Consider the following 14,905-nt stretch of genomic DNA (forward strand, 5'->3'; position numbering starts at 1 on the left):
GGTACAGTTACAGTTACGATACAGTTATGTGGTGTTATATGGTACAGCATAAATGTTATGGTACTACAGTATATGATATATTATGATGTGATGTTGTGTTGTGCTGTTGTACAGTATGTTATGTTATGTATATATGGTATAATATGGTATAATATGTTATGTGGTGTGATGCTATGTTGTGTCGTACTACCATACAGTATGTTACTGTATGGTATGATATGCAGTGGCGGCGGAACCGGGGGGCTTGGGGGGGCTCAGCCCCCCCAATGAAAAAGTTGGGGGGGCAAATGCATGATAAGCCCCCCCAATATTTACCAAGGCTCCGAAACGTGCATCTGCCCATTTTTCAATGCATACTTGTCGATCTGTCCGATGCACACGTATACTATATAGGTGTAATAATTTAGTATTTGCTGGGGGACCCTCGGCCCGTCCCCTGGCTATAGACCACATTGTCACCCCGACCGCGTCTTCACGCACCGTGAAAAGTGGAAGCAGTGAGTGTGAGTACCGGTAAGCGTAACACTTCGTCTTAGGCCAATGACTTGCCTCATTTCAGCCAGTTCTCCAACATCCCCTTACTTAGCGGCGAAGCGTCCATATATACAGTCAGGGGGTGGATGCCCCCCCCCCCCTGACGGACTCAAATGGACTGCTGGCGCCCTTTTCAGCTTTTCACTACTTTTTACTTATTCGCGATTATTGACTATTTTATTGCGCTCTCATATACCTATTGACATTTGTCATATTCTGTTGGTGTAATTTTCCGACAAAATGGCGACGACACCTATTTATTCTCCGTTTATCTGCAAATTAGCAAGGCCCGGAAAGGGTCATTTCCTGCAATCTAGGGAGTAACTTTACTAAAAAATTCTCTGTACGCTCCGCGCCAACCTGTGGTGGCGCTCCGCTTAGATAGTGTCGAAAGCGCCCCTACAGACCATTCTTGCCCCCCCGACCAATACCCCTAGCTCCGCCACTGCGCTTACTACACTCAAAAACGTCTTTGCGAGTACACTACGAGTAATAGCTACTCTCGTAAAACACCATCGAATATACAAATTACAATGTTTTTACAGACTTTTACGTGCAATCTGAGAAATTGCAGGCTTGAGACCCATATTTTAGGGCTAGGTATTTGCAGCATAAAACACTCGGGAAGTGCCGTTTCCGGCCATCTGGGGGTTTGAAAAAAACCCAAATTTTCTTGTACGCTCCGCGCCAACCGATGGTGGCGCTCCGCTTAGATAGTCTCCACACATTAGCCCCCCCAATAATTTTTCCGTTCCGCCGCGCCTGATGATATGATGTGGTGTGATGCTGTGTTTTGTTGTGCTATCATACAGTATGGTTACAGTATGTTACTGTATATAACGTTACTATATAATATGATATGATATGTTGGTTTGGTATGTCATACCCTTTTCTTTCTTCATTTCACAGAGTCCTCAGTCAGGATACCAGGAGAAGACAGTTTGCTGCGGTCTCTGTGTGGCCGGTAACATCAGCATGTCAATACGGACAGACAGAAAAGGATATTGTCCAGGTAGAATACTTCATCATGAGTTAACTTCATGACAAAGTTCAAGGTTCAAGATAGGCTCTCGACAATTATTGTTTTGCTGCATTACTGAGAATTTACTCCCCAAAACGCACATACTCCTCCTCCTCACTCCACATTGATTCTGTGTATTTATGATAAATAGCTGTAACAGTACTATACTTTGCTGCTTGCAATGTCAGTAGGCTTAATACTAAAAGTCCAAAAGTAATATAAAAATTTAATTGTGTCCAATTTGCAGATTGAACAATCAGCTGTGGGGTAGAATCTTATCTTTCATATCATTCATATAGTTATTTTGTTTCTGCATTGATCAAAAATAGATATGATGTCATATATTTCGAGGGCTCTTCTGGAAAGCAGTGCTTCTGCACTGAGCAGGACTACCCTCATTAAAGATAACAATAATAAAAAAAATATAAAAATTATAATAAAAAAAATATAAAAATACTGTGACAAAATCTACTGTGGATAATATGTTTCATGTTGAAAATTGAATGCTTAAATACAGTAGGTCAGCTTTCCAAGCCCAGCACAGGCAAGGTTTGATATGCTTGGAGATAGGGCTGTATAGTCACCTAGTACACCTATCCTGAGTCCCAGTCCAATACGGCCTGAGTCCGATGCCAATTCCAAGTCAAGAGAAAAGTGGACCAAAGACCTCCAGCCCCTGAAGCTGGATAAGTTATTACTGAATCCCTAGCTTTTTCTTTGCTTTCTCACTAACCTCTCCCCACCTCCCCCCACCTCTCCCCACAACATGAGCACTGTTCACCCCTCACATACTAGTGAATTAACCCTCCTCATTCCACATGTCTGATAATTGCTCCCGTAAAATATAAAAAGACACGGCAAAGTGTCGGGAATCTGGCGATCCAATTTCATGAGACAAAATACAGGACTTCAAATTTTGTGTATTAAATGTCTTGCAAACACCAGTTTGGACCAATGCATTTCTAATTTCCTATATATTTATCTGTATATTTTTAACTTTTGACATGAATATCCCTGTAAAGAAATGAAGGGCATTAAGCATACTGTAAGTAATGAAGTTCCTGTTGATTTCATCACAGAGGATTTTATTCAGCTAATTTGCAACATTACAGACCCAGTTTAATTCCCTCCTGCTCTGATTGTCCCCATTTTCCCATCTTGCCTGATTGTTCAAACTTCGTACTTTTCATCTAGCCACATTAAAAAATGTATGAAAAGAATAAAGCCCTTTCTAATTTTAATAACACTTTCTTGACAATGAATGCAAAATTCTAATTGCCACTGAATGGTACCATTTATAGCAGGATTTATGACTGTTTATGAAAAACCCTAAGTGGCTATGACCATCTGACATGTTGGATCGTTCTTGTTTGTCATCTGCAAGCCTGAACGATAATTACCTGACTCTGTCGCCTACCCTCCTCCACATCATCATCATCTCGTGGTTGGAATATTAACTTTCTCACATGTATGGGTTAACCTTCATATTAATCGCGTTGTCAAAGACAAACATCTGGCGATTTCATTATGATTTACTTCACTTCGGTGCCATTTTCTAGCCAACACGGTATTGAGTGTTGATATACCCAGAGTGTGTCTGTCTACGTGGCGTTGCTTGAGTAAAACAGACGTTTTGAAATCTAGTACACGGTGTATGTGTCTTTCGATAAGAACTCAGTGGTTAATTTGAAAATGAAAATCAATGGAAACATTTCAGTGAAATCACGAAAAGTATCAAAGCGCTTCACAAAAAAAAAAATGTTGAAATGAAAATCAATGAAAATATTTCAGTGAAAATGTTAAATAATTAAATTTCCATATTTTTTGGGTCATACTTGTGAAATGAAAATCAATTTGAAACAATTCAGTGACAATGTTAAAATAAAATTTATTTTCCAATTTTTGTTTGATACTTGTGGTACATCAGTCGATGTCTAATCTTATAAAAGTCCTTCATGATTAATTCACTTCACTTTGCTCTTACCCATCCCTTCTTTCTGAAATGCACTTTTCAAAATCGGTTTTTCTTTCATCGTGAATGGTTTAAAATTTGGTCATTTAAGCAGAGTGTAACTAACTAAAATGTGTTCATTATGCACTATGACATTGGGCAACAGATAAAATGTTACCCTTTTAGGTGACATTTTTGTGCAGTATAATTTCATTCCTCGTAAGTATGTTTATGGCATTAAAGGGAAAGATGTTCACTTTAGGGTAATTTGCTTCTCCTGTAGTTTTATCTGCAACTCACATAACAACTACTACACTTGATAAACAAATACTTAAATTGTTGTTCTTTCTATAAACCGTTGTCCGTCCAGGTGAGTCGATCGCAATCTCAGGCGAATTCCAAAACGGTTCAGGTCGCAGACTGAAACCGGGTGCGACGTTGTACCAACGGACCACATTTTACGCCGACGGCAAATCGAGATCCGTTCGGAATGCGGTTGCCAGTTTGCAGGGTAGCAGGATACGAGGTAGACGGACGGAACCTTGGAACAACAAACTTTTAAAAATTCCTCCAATCACTCCAACTCTCTCCAATTGTGGTATCATACGTCTAGAGTACTTTCTTACCGTAAGTCCTCTGCTTTCGGTTTTGTTTCAAGGTTTTTATATATGTTTGAATATGTTAGAAGCAAGATACTGACTGTATGTAAGCTGTCTCTGAAATCAGTCTGGAGCCAAAAATCTAAGAGTCTGAGTATGAGCTAATTATGGAATATCTTTCAACTTATTAGTCGGTAGTTCACCTGAAAGTCACCACTTTTGGAAACTTCCAAAACTGTTTATTCGTGAACTAGTGTTGGAAAAGATGCCCTAAATTTTTGGGCCTTGTAGCTACAGGCTAGGCTGTGATGTTGGGGGGATTTATGCATTAGTAAGAGTTAGGGTAAAGAGGCTGCAGAGGAGGTCTGTGGGGGAACAATTAAAATATTTGTTGAATCTGTTGATGTTGTTATGGTAATTCCTTTTTTCTGCAGGAAAAGCCCACTTCTGCTGCCTCCTTGCTACCTGACTCTGCCTCCTCTGGCTTTACCCAGTATCATCTGCATCCTCCTTCTCCTATCTCCTTAAGCTTCTTCCAGTATCCTTCAGCCTTCACATCCTCTCCTAGTCTTCCCCTCGTCCCTCCCTAGTCTTTTTGTACTCCTCCCCTTATCTTTCTGTAGTCCCCATAGTATTTCTCTAGTCTTTCTGTAGTCTTACCCCAGTTTTTCTGTCTTCCTCCCCTAGTCTCCCCTAGTCTTTCTGTGTTTCTCCCCTAGTCTTCCCCTAGTCATCCCCTAGTATTCCCCTAGTCTTTTCCTATTCTTGCCCTAGTCTTTCTGTAGTCTTCCCCTAGTCCTCCCCTAGTCTTCCTCTAGTCTTTCCCAGTCACTAATCCCAGGGCCAAATCTTTAAAATGTATTTACTGTGTGCAGCACCCAATGCTGACGATTATTATCATCTATCCAAATTGACTGAGATATGTAAATTTCTTCTCACGTTCTGTTATGTCTTTTACTGTTACAGATTTGTTTAGATATTACTGGTGCAATGAATCTCTACCTTCATCTCCCTGTGGTGATCGGGACGGTTCCCCTCAGAGCACCTCCATACTCACCCTTTGATCCTCTCACAATGGATATGGAATACCAAGGGATAACACAACCACCTCCAGTCTTGGAAGGTAAGAAAGATGTTCATTATTGAATGTAAAGTAACTGACCATAGTGGTACTAATTAAAGTAAAAAGGACTTGAAAATGAGCATAGAAATTGATGGATGGATCAGAATTGGAACCAATGACCCCAGGGCTCCAAGCCCTGAGCTGTACCAACTGAACCATTCAGGCCTTGGTTGGCGGCAGTCCCAATATAGTCATTTATTTGCTGGTGGTGAATGGGGGAGGGCGGGAGGAAGGGGTCGTCGGGATGCCCGTCAGAAACCAAAGTACCTTGCATACTGTTAAACCAAGGACTGCATGACAATTTAATTTGATACAACCCAGAATTTGGCAGGAAGGGTATATAAATATCAGCGTCCATAGCCTAGTTGGTTAGGATGTCCGCGTACAGAGCGGGAGGCCCGGGTTCGAATCCCGGTGGAGGCTGGAAGTTTTTTCACTGTTCTTGATTTGCCAACTCTTTACGATTTTCATTTATATATATATTTATATATATATATATATATACATATACATATACATATATATGTAAAATGTATGAAGACCTGACTGGAAATTTATTGGTGAATTGGAAAATTTCTCTGTCAGTTTTACGTTGGTCATTTACTGGAACTTGCATTGATGCAAACAAGTTCTAGATATGCTAGAGTAAACTTACCAAATTGGTTTTAATTCACCCAAAAAGCTTTTAAGCATTTTTGAGAGATTTCGAGCATCCCTGTCTGCATGGTTATCCTAATTTTGCGATCGTCTTCACAGAATCGTTTTGGATTATATCAGACAACATGAAGGGCGTGGCACGTTGGTCATGATTGAGTTCCATTAAGTTGTCTAAACCAGTCAGGTTTTGGGAGATTATGATATAAATAGACAATATCTAAGTTATATGTTAAAAATGTCTGTTTATTGTGCACTTCTTTCATTCTTAAACTAAACACCTCTAAATGTCTACTTCGAATGTTTAGCACGCATGACCTGACTCGGATAAGAAACACTTTATCTCCTCGACGCTGTACTCTGTTACTTTTTAATTTAAATGCGCCCATCTGTGAAAGAAACTTGTCGGCTCACTTGGCTGTAGAGCGGAGCAAACACTTAGACCGCGCATCTATAACTTTTCTGTAGTCCAGCGTTTTACACCCTAACTTGACCACCGGCCAGCGCCTATGACAGAATGCAAGGGCATTTTACACGTACTATGTACTACTACATAATGTACTACTACATTTGATTTTCCTTTCTTTTCTTTTTGCTCTGACATTGACATCATAGCGCCACCATGTTACGCAGAGTGCGTCTTCGGTGGGGTTTATATCAGAGATGATGAGGATGGCCCCGAGATGACCGGTGACATGATGTTTACCCCGATGTACGCCTACGTCAACAACTACGAATTCAGACAGCCACCCCCTCCATATTCACCGGTAGGTTTCCATAGAGACAAAGTTTTCTGTGCAGATGATCTTGCTTTTAAGTTTGAAACTGGTGTAGAGCCACATTAGATCTCCTCTGGCTGTTTCTTCTGTTCCGACTGAACTCTCTTGCCATTGTCCTGAGCTTTTTATATTGTTTTACTGCATGTTTAAAAATGTCTTATGTTTTCATATTCTTACAATTGTTTGATACTGTACGTTTTAGGTTTTCATATTTTGATGTTTGTATCTCATATCCTGTTTTATATGAGCATGCTATTACCCTTGTGGTTTAATAAAGTTGATCTAATCTAATCTAATCTAAGAGAGTGCATCAGGGATTCGTCCAGATGGGCAGTTGTTCCCGTGACAACTGAACTCAATGCCAATATCAGGTCCTGAGACATTTGCAATACCCATATCTCTGTTTAATACTAAAACCAAACATTGCAGTTAAATAAATAATCCCATTCCAGATTCATACAACATGTGGCTTAATGTGTTCATATTTAGACTTACTCAAGTCTACCATTTTGTGCATGAAGAGAACATTTAAAATTTGTGATTTCTCTCCAAAATGGAATAAGAATTTTCAGATCTGTTTAAGGAAGTTTATTGATCACTAGTGATCTCTATCACAAGGACTAATAATGGTAACCGTGTCTCCTTTAAAGCGTAACAATACCTGATTAGTGGTCAGTCTAGTATGTTTGGGGCAAAACAGATGAACTGTTGAGTGAATTGTGTGTATTTACTTCGTTCCCCGCGTACCTGTCTCCTAACAACCTTTGCACCGCATTCTACAGTGTCTAGTACAGTATGCCCTGGTAATCTTTTAACACTGTGCACCCTCAGCCACATCATTCTTCTGAGTGGTTGGTACCTTATTATAATGAAAGTGTGTATACTCTATAGTGTAAATAAATACTGTAATATCTCGCAACGATCAATGACCGTACTGTACAGTCGGTACCCGGCATTGACCGGGTATGACCAGTCACTGAGGGTGCACAGTGTTAAAAGATTACCAGGGCAGACTAGCCACGGTAGAATGCGGTGCAAAGGTTGTGAGGAGACAGGTAAGCAGGTCACTCGTAAATATATAAACCAGTCAGTTTTATAATGTACGTAGGTACAGTAGGTAGGTTATAATTCATTTGTGGTTGTTTGGAAATACCTTTAAAATACCTTTTTTAACATGCACAATGAATGTTAATTTCCCACAGGGTGGTCTTAACACAAACGGAAATATCTGAAACGTGACCTGAACTATGACACTGGTGTCCTGCATGTACGATCATTTCACAACAAGTCAGGCCAATTCAGGGTTTGATCATGTTTCTTTAAAAACTTAATTTTGTGGGTGTTTTAATTTTAATTTTTTTTTTCATAAAGTCCTTAAAAAGTATTCATAACTAAATTTCAGTGCAACAACAATGCTCAGTGGTTAACGCCGGTGCCTTTCAATCATAAGGTCCCCGGTTCGAGTCACTCCCAGATTAATGTATGTCGTCCAGTTACATAGTTGTTGACAATTAACAATTCATAATCATGGACGTTAAATATGAATGTAAGAGACTGACTTCGGTCAGCTTGCGGCTTTGATAAGCCAATGAGGCTTCTTCCCAAGTTCCTGCTTGCAGGAGGATCTAATATACATACATACATACATATACATATACATACAACACTTGTTGAGCAACGCACTCTTTTTCAGTCACTTTTATAAACATCAAACAATCCTTTATACTTTCGCCTTATTCTCCTTTTTAACAAACTTTAAAGTCTGGTGAGTTAGGTCTGACAGACATTTCTGCAGTCCTGTAAACCAATCCTAAAATCAAGAACCGTGCTGTTCAAAAAAATGGAACTGAGTGGAGGGTGAGTCCTCAGACTTCTTTTGCTTTTTGTCATCTCCTCCTAGCTGGACCCTCACACCTACACGCCGGGACCCTCTTCATCTCAACTACCACCAGCCATCGTATGAATCTAATTTCCTGTCTCTCAGAGATCCTTTCTGGCGAAGTTTGAAGGGGGCGATGGTCTTTCAGAAGAATTTGAACGTACCAGAGAGCATAGGTCAACTGTCGAGATACATCCATGCTCGAACCGCTGACACGAAAATCTGCCAAATCTTTTACGGAACGAGTAGTTTTCTTAACTTGAGGAGTTTTCATATATAAATATCTTTATATATATTTCTTTCTTTTGTATCCTACTATTGTTGAATTTATCAGAAATTTCTACTCCAGTCTGGTTTAACAAGCGTATGGGATGACTGTGAAACCTGGTAATGCAAAGTCGCTTGTCACATGCAATGTACCGATAGATAAAGTCATGAATTATTTGGCTTCTGTTTCACTGAAGGGATCTTGGTAAACTTGTCATGACTTTCTAAGAAGTTAAGCACTCAGTTGTACATTCAACATAAAGGGTTTTCTTTGCTGCGTGAATGTCTAAAGTCCAACTTCCGTGTTGTCGTAGTCTCGCACCAAATGTGGAATACTTCAAAAAGTCTTGTAAGTAATAATTCTTAAAGCAAAACATCTGCCGATAACCTACGACAATTTCATAGCCAGTTTACCTAATCCTTACATATATTTGCAAACTCTGGTGACATGTTTCACTGGACCTGTTGTTCCAATGAGTAAACTGGTTTAATCAGTTTTTCGCTGTTGTGATTATCACAAATTCTTCTTTCATTTTTCCACGTTACAAAACTTGGCAATTTGAGGAGTTATCTAGGACAATAACAGAACTTTTTGAAATGTGCAGATAAAAGTTAAGAAATTGCTAATCGACAGATTGCAAACATCGATAGAGTGCTATTAAAATTCAGAAACAAGACCAATGCCCAATGAGATTGAATTGTGTCTAGGACATAAAGTCTAAGGCTCAATTCCTACTTTCACCTGATGAGTTGAAAAAGCTGTTGAAAATATTTTTGATATATTTCATATTTCAGTCATGGGGGTGGGCAGGGGGAACAGGGATGGTATTAGTTTGAAATTATTTTTTCTGCCTCCTTTAATTTTTTTATCATTGAATATTAATCAAGAAATAAATATTTATCAGGAGTTTTTGGTGGTAAAAGGCTTATTTGTTGCTAGTGTTTCTTCTCAGTGTAATCAGAAATATTAAATTTGACATAGGTTTGTGAAAGGCACCACCCTTAAACAACACAGGTTCCAATACCAAATACCAATTCTCAGTCAAACTCAGGTCTTTGGATTGAAGTAATGAGCCATTTTCTTTTTGGTCAAGTTTTACAGGTACAATTTTTGGGTTGCTCTCTTTGGTGATTTTTTTTTTTGAGTGTAACTTCAGAATAATTTTAAGAGAAGAATTTCTAGAGAAATTTCTAGGAGACCAATGAGTACAGCAAATAAAATGCCTTTTAATAAGTGACAAGGATATGAATCAGTATATGCTATTTGTAATATTATTGTTTCATTCGATACACCTGTGGTATCACCTGTGGTACTTCGGATATCATTGTTAGTGTCAGACAAGCCTTCTTATTGAGGATTGTGTTGTTACAGGTGACCATCCTGGCTCTTTCTAGCATATTTTATAGCCAGCAAAATTGTTTCAGCGTTAGGTTTACTAACCTTTTTTGTTAAAGCGTAGGTTCGTACATTTATATATTGTTTTGTTTTGTTTTGTTTTGTTTTTTTTGGGGGGGGGGGTCAGATGTTACCCAATAGTGCTTGATAGATAAGTCGGCTGTATAAGTGGCAGTTTAGCCATTAACAAATCTAAATGTCAGCACAAAAATTTATTAGAGAAGACTTGCCAGGAATGTGCATTATAACAAGTAAATTTGTACTCTTAAGCTTCCCAAACATTTCCCCGTTTTTTGCAATATCGAAATACATGGTTTCAAACATGTATTTTTTTTCGTCCTTGTCGTCGTTGTATATTATTCCTTATTATATAATCTATAATCTCAATTCCTCTTTCATATTATCCGCAATGATGTCTCGGCTTTCTGTGAACTTTGACCTCGATATGTTTGAAGGTCTTTATGGAATAGTTACTTTTCCTACTGTGTACATTTAAAGAAACTTGTTATGTTCCCCATCACCTTCCTTGTTCTAACCAACTGCTCCATCTTGAAAATAGCACCGTGTTGAATGTTTCCCTAATTTTTCCTTTTTCTTGTCCAGGCCTTGTTGTGACCTTTAACCTCAAGATGATACCATTAATGAGATAAGGGGGGATTATTCATTCACTCTGCATGCACCTGATTACACAGCTTTTATAGAAAGATCAAGTTGTAGGGATAAATATCTCAAATCGTGGTATTTTTTTAGCTCACTTTTTGAGATTTTTTGAGATATCATCAATTTATCCGAATATCTTGGACATTAAGATCTCTGTACTGAAACCTTCAAATTGCATTTTCACAAATAATAAACTGGCACAAAATATTGAAAATTTTAGTGAACAAGTTCTGAATTTGAAAGTATCGAAAAAGGTGGATGCTTTGTGTATATTTCATTCCTTTTAGAGATGTTTGTAAAGACCAAAATCATATATGCTTAAAATGCTTTCCACACAATTTTCTTTTTGCTGCTCAAGAATTGATGAACAGTTACTGGGAAGACCAGTTTATAAAGACCAAAAAGTGAGTGGAAAATAATTGAATTTGAAAAATATTTTGGAAGTACAAATTTGATCAGAAATGATAACATATAAAAGACCTAGTAGTAATGAATTGGTCTGTAATAGAAAATGATGAATGTTCATCAAACAAATTGATGCTAAGTGATAATATATATTGAAGGAATAATTTCATAGTATTTTTTCTATTTTTTTTTTTTGGCAAATTTGGTGGCAGTAGTTGAACCTTTTATTTTATATTAATTTTACATAAAGATTGGATGCAATGGATCAAACTGTAAATCAATTAGTGCTTTTGCAAAATGTCAATTTGTCCTTTCCAAGAATACTAAATTTCTTCTTTCTTTTTTTAATCTTCTGATTGACCAATGTTAGCTATATGCTGCTGCAATATGTTGTAGTGTCAAAACAGTTTTGTTAAATTTAACAGTTCTATTTTGGAAAATATATATAAATCTCATATTTTATGGAAAACTAGAATTCCTTTGTGAAATGCAAAGCTGCCTCAACAACTTCAGAAAATGTTACAATTAATAAAATTGACTTGATTCTATCTAGATGTTCATACATATCTGGTTCCTGAAAGTCCCCCCCCCCCCCAAAAAAAAAAAACAAGGAAATTTCTCTCGTTAGAATATTGGAATTCCTGAGAGTTGATTGATAGTTTGGGGAGCCATCTCAAAAAGCTGCATAGAATATATTTATTTATTTTTGGGGTTATCAAGAGTAAGTAGGGATATGAATCAAGAATAATTACTTTCATCCTGTAATTGTCTTTTGTAAGTTTTGTACCACCCTCAGTTAACATGATATCAATGTTTCTTACAAGTTTTTCTTCTCTTTGTTTTAGCAATTGTTGCCTTTCCTGATAAGAAAGGGCTTTGTATTAACGAAGAATGATTATTATTCATTGCTGATAGCTTTGGATAGCTGTTTGTTTTAGTCTTACGTGGGATAGCTGAGTATTGAAGTCCATTGTTGAACAGTGCAGGGTGCTATGTTGATAAGGATGCTTATAGATGCCATGTAAGGTAGCAACACGGCATGGGGTGGGGGGGGGCGGAGGTTATCGTTGTTGTTATGGAAACACTGAACACAGAGGTATAAGGTTGGATGTAAGTGTTAATGATGGAGTTGGACTGATAAAAGAGGAATTTGGTTGGCAGAGAGAATGTGGATGGGGGTGGTTGGGGGTATTATGGATAGAGGGGTGGTTTAGGGGGGGGATGAATACTACTGCTGGTCAGAGTACTTCATTTATCTTAGAAAAGCAAATTTGTAAATGAGAGTGACCAATTTAATTTCCTTTTGTTTCCATCTTTTTCCATAGGTAGATAAAGATTTAATGTTTGGTCATATTTGTTGGTACTAGTTGTATTATTGTTATTGTCAAAGTTTTTCATAAAATTTCCAAAATTTGTGCAACAAGTGTTGTAGTTTAATCATAAATGTTTACTAAAATGTCTTGCAAGTGAAGTATTTTCAATTTTGAAACAAAATATCTCAAGTTTGTGTTCTGTATCCTAAATATATTATCCAAAGAAATCTGAAGAAAAGAATACTGGTTTTGTCGGCTTCATAAAGTCTCCTCCCACATTGAGATATTGATAATTAGAATCTATGATTATGTAACGGACCAGTAACGAATTGTGTAATTTTCATGAATATTCATTGATAACGTAATAGTGTAACACATCCAGCTGCTTTAACATTGCAAAGATTTCTACTCACCCCAACTCAAATAATTATCAATCATGCATGGTTTTAAATACTTTCAAAAAATAATTTGCCAAGAAACTTTTGATCATCTTTGACAGCTCTTTTGCATGTCATAAAGCAGGATTTATGTAAATTTATTGCTTCCATATGCAAAAAATTTGAATAAAGCAAAGGATGAATGTTTATTATGGTTAAAGAGGCAGCATTTGTATAGATATTGCTGCATACTAGTACTTTTTCAAAGAATGTTATGATATGGAAATTTATATGGAAAGATTTAAAAAACAGAAAGAGATAAGGCAACTGTGACATCAATCTGTTACTAAAGCTGGCTTTAAGATGGAGCTAAACAGTATTTTGTGACTGTCTGCTAGAGAAGGGGAAAATAACAAAAATTTCAGTCCTTTGAAAAATGTATTTTCTGGCTATAATCTTTTGTTGTCAGCTTGCTCAAAATATTAGTCCTGTTGTTTCTTTGGAGCAGATGGATTAGAGGCATACCTACATGTCTACAGTTACCACTTTAGCAACGGTGATGTTTTTGTCCGTAGATTTGATAATATGAGTCGGGGAGGGGGGGGGGGGAATCTACTACTCATTTGGAGTCTGGAAAATGTACTTTAAATGTTTACAACTTGACCTTGAAATCAAGCGACTTGTTAGAATTCATGATGAAAGGGTATCCAAAATTCACAATAGACTTACAAGAATATATCAGGATACAAAAGTTTTGGCACTCAAAAAAGAAAAGAAAAACGAGGGTTTTAAGAGGGTGCATTGTTTGATTAATACACTCTTACAACATAAATGCAACAGTATAACGGTTAACAGTAGACTGAAATTTGGAACTCATGGAATTAATTTTATTCCAAAACATATGTCGGTTCTTTTGTCAGTCGATAATCACAAAAGAATTTACTTCAAATTCATGATTTCTTTCACATTTTTTACTTAGTATTGAACGCCATCTGTGAGAGACAGGCCAAATTTACATGAGGAATGACGATGGGGATAGATGTATTTTCAACGTTGCAAATATTTGTCAGTCTTTAACTTGTTTTCGAGATAACGCACAACCACCTGGTAAAACAATATTTTGCCCTTCTCTAGCAGATTGCTTGCTTTTCGTGGGGAATTCTTTGAGACTTTTTCTTCAGCATTCATTACATAGAGATGAAAATGGTTTTGTAAAAACAGTTGCTTTTCAGTATTTTCATATTCAGATATATCGCTATTGGAAATTGGTAGTAGTGCCTAGCCATTTTTTATGTAGGCTTATGCATGGTAACACATTGAATTTAGAGACGTGGGTTTTATAATGGTGAAGGAAAGGATGAGGGGGCATGGGTTGGGAGGGGGGTGGAGGATTAGAAATTCACAGAACATCTGACTTAAAGCAGTAAGTTTTGCTTCTAATTTTGTCTTGTCAGTATGGAAGATTTTATTGAAAGATGTGGCTGCTTTGAGAAGTGAGAGGGGTTGGGGGTGAAGTGAAGGGGAGGGGAGGGGAGGGAGGTATCAAAGCAACGTAGGAGGCCTGAGTGGTGAATTGAGGGGGGGGGGATCATCTATCGTTTGGATCTGCAAATACTAAGAAGCTTACTTATTGCAGGAATATGATTCCTTAAAGATGTTAAGATTTCTTTAAATCTTGTAGATTGTTTTGTTTAATAAGTTTAAATGTGTGTGTACGCTATCATCAGTACACTATAAGTTTGTGCTCTCTCTTTGTGCTCGACCCTACGAAACGTATCAAAAACCTCAACTCAAAATTCGAAAACGGAGACGAATGTTGTTGCTAGTTTTTCTTGTCTGTCCAGAAAGTGACATGCGTATCAAACCGTATTTTTGGTAAAATTCGTATGACATTCAATAAATACTATATTTTTAAGATATGTTGTATTACGTTTTTTTTTAATCACA

At 37.4% G+C, this 14,905-nt stretch overlaps 1 protein-coding gene across 3 annotated transcripts in view; it reads left to right on the plus strand.

Moving 5' to 3' along the window:
- LOC139978673 (arrestin domain-containing protein 3-like) overlaps positions 1 to 14,905 on the plus strand; it is a 41,118-nt gene extending 26,213 nt beyond the window's left edge. Inside the window, exons 5-10 of one of the 3 annotated variants that reach the window (XM_071989063.1) lie at positions 1,444 to 1,546; positions 3,877 to 4,133; positions 5,072 to 5,228; positions 6,498 to 6,649; positions 7,864 to 7,928; positions 8,562 to 14,905. In XM_071989063.1, the coding sequence (XP_071845164.1) occupies positions 1,444 to 1,546; positions 3,877 to 4,133; positions 5,072 to 5,228; positions 6,498 to 6,649; positions 7,864 to 7,893 (699 nt within the window). In that variant the 3' untranslated portion in view covers positions 7,894 to 7,928; positions 8,562 to 14,905. The other 2 variants (XM_071989062.1, XM_071989064.1) reach the window with 2 other exon arrangements.

This window comes from Apostichopus japonicus, chromosome 13, assembly GCF_037975245.1.
Source record: "Apostichopus japonicus isolate 1M-3 chromosome 13, ASM3797524v1, whole genome shotgun sequence".
Taxonomy (NCBI): domain Eukaryota; kingdom Metazoa; phylum Echinodermata; class Holothuroidea; order Aspidochirotida; family Stichopodidae; genus Apostichopus; species Apostichopus japonicus.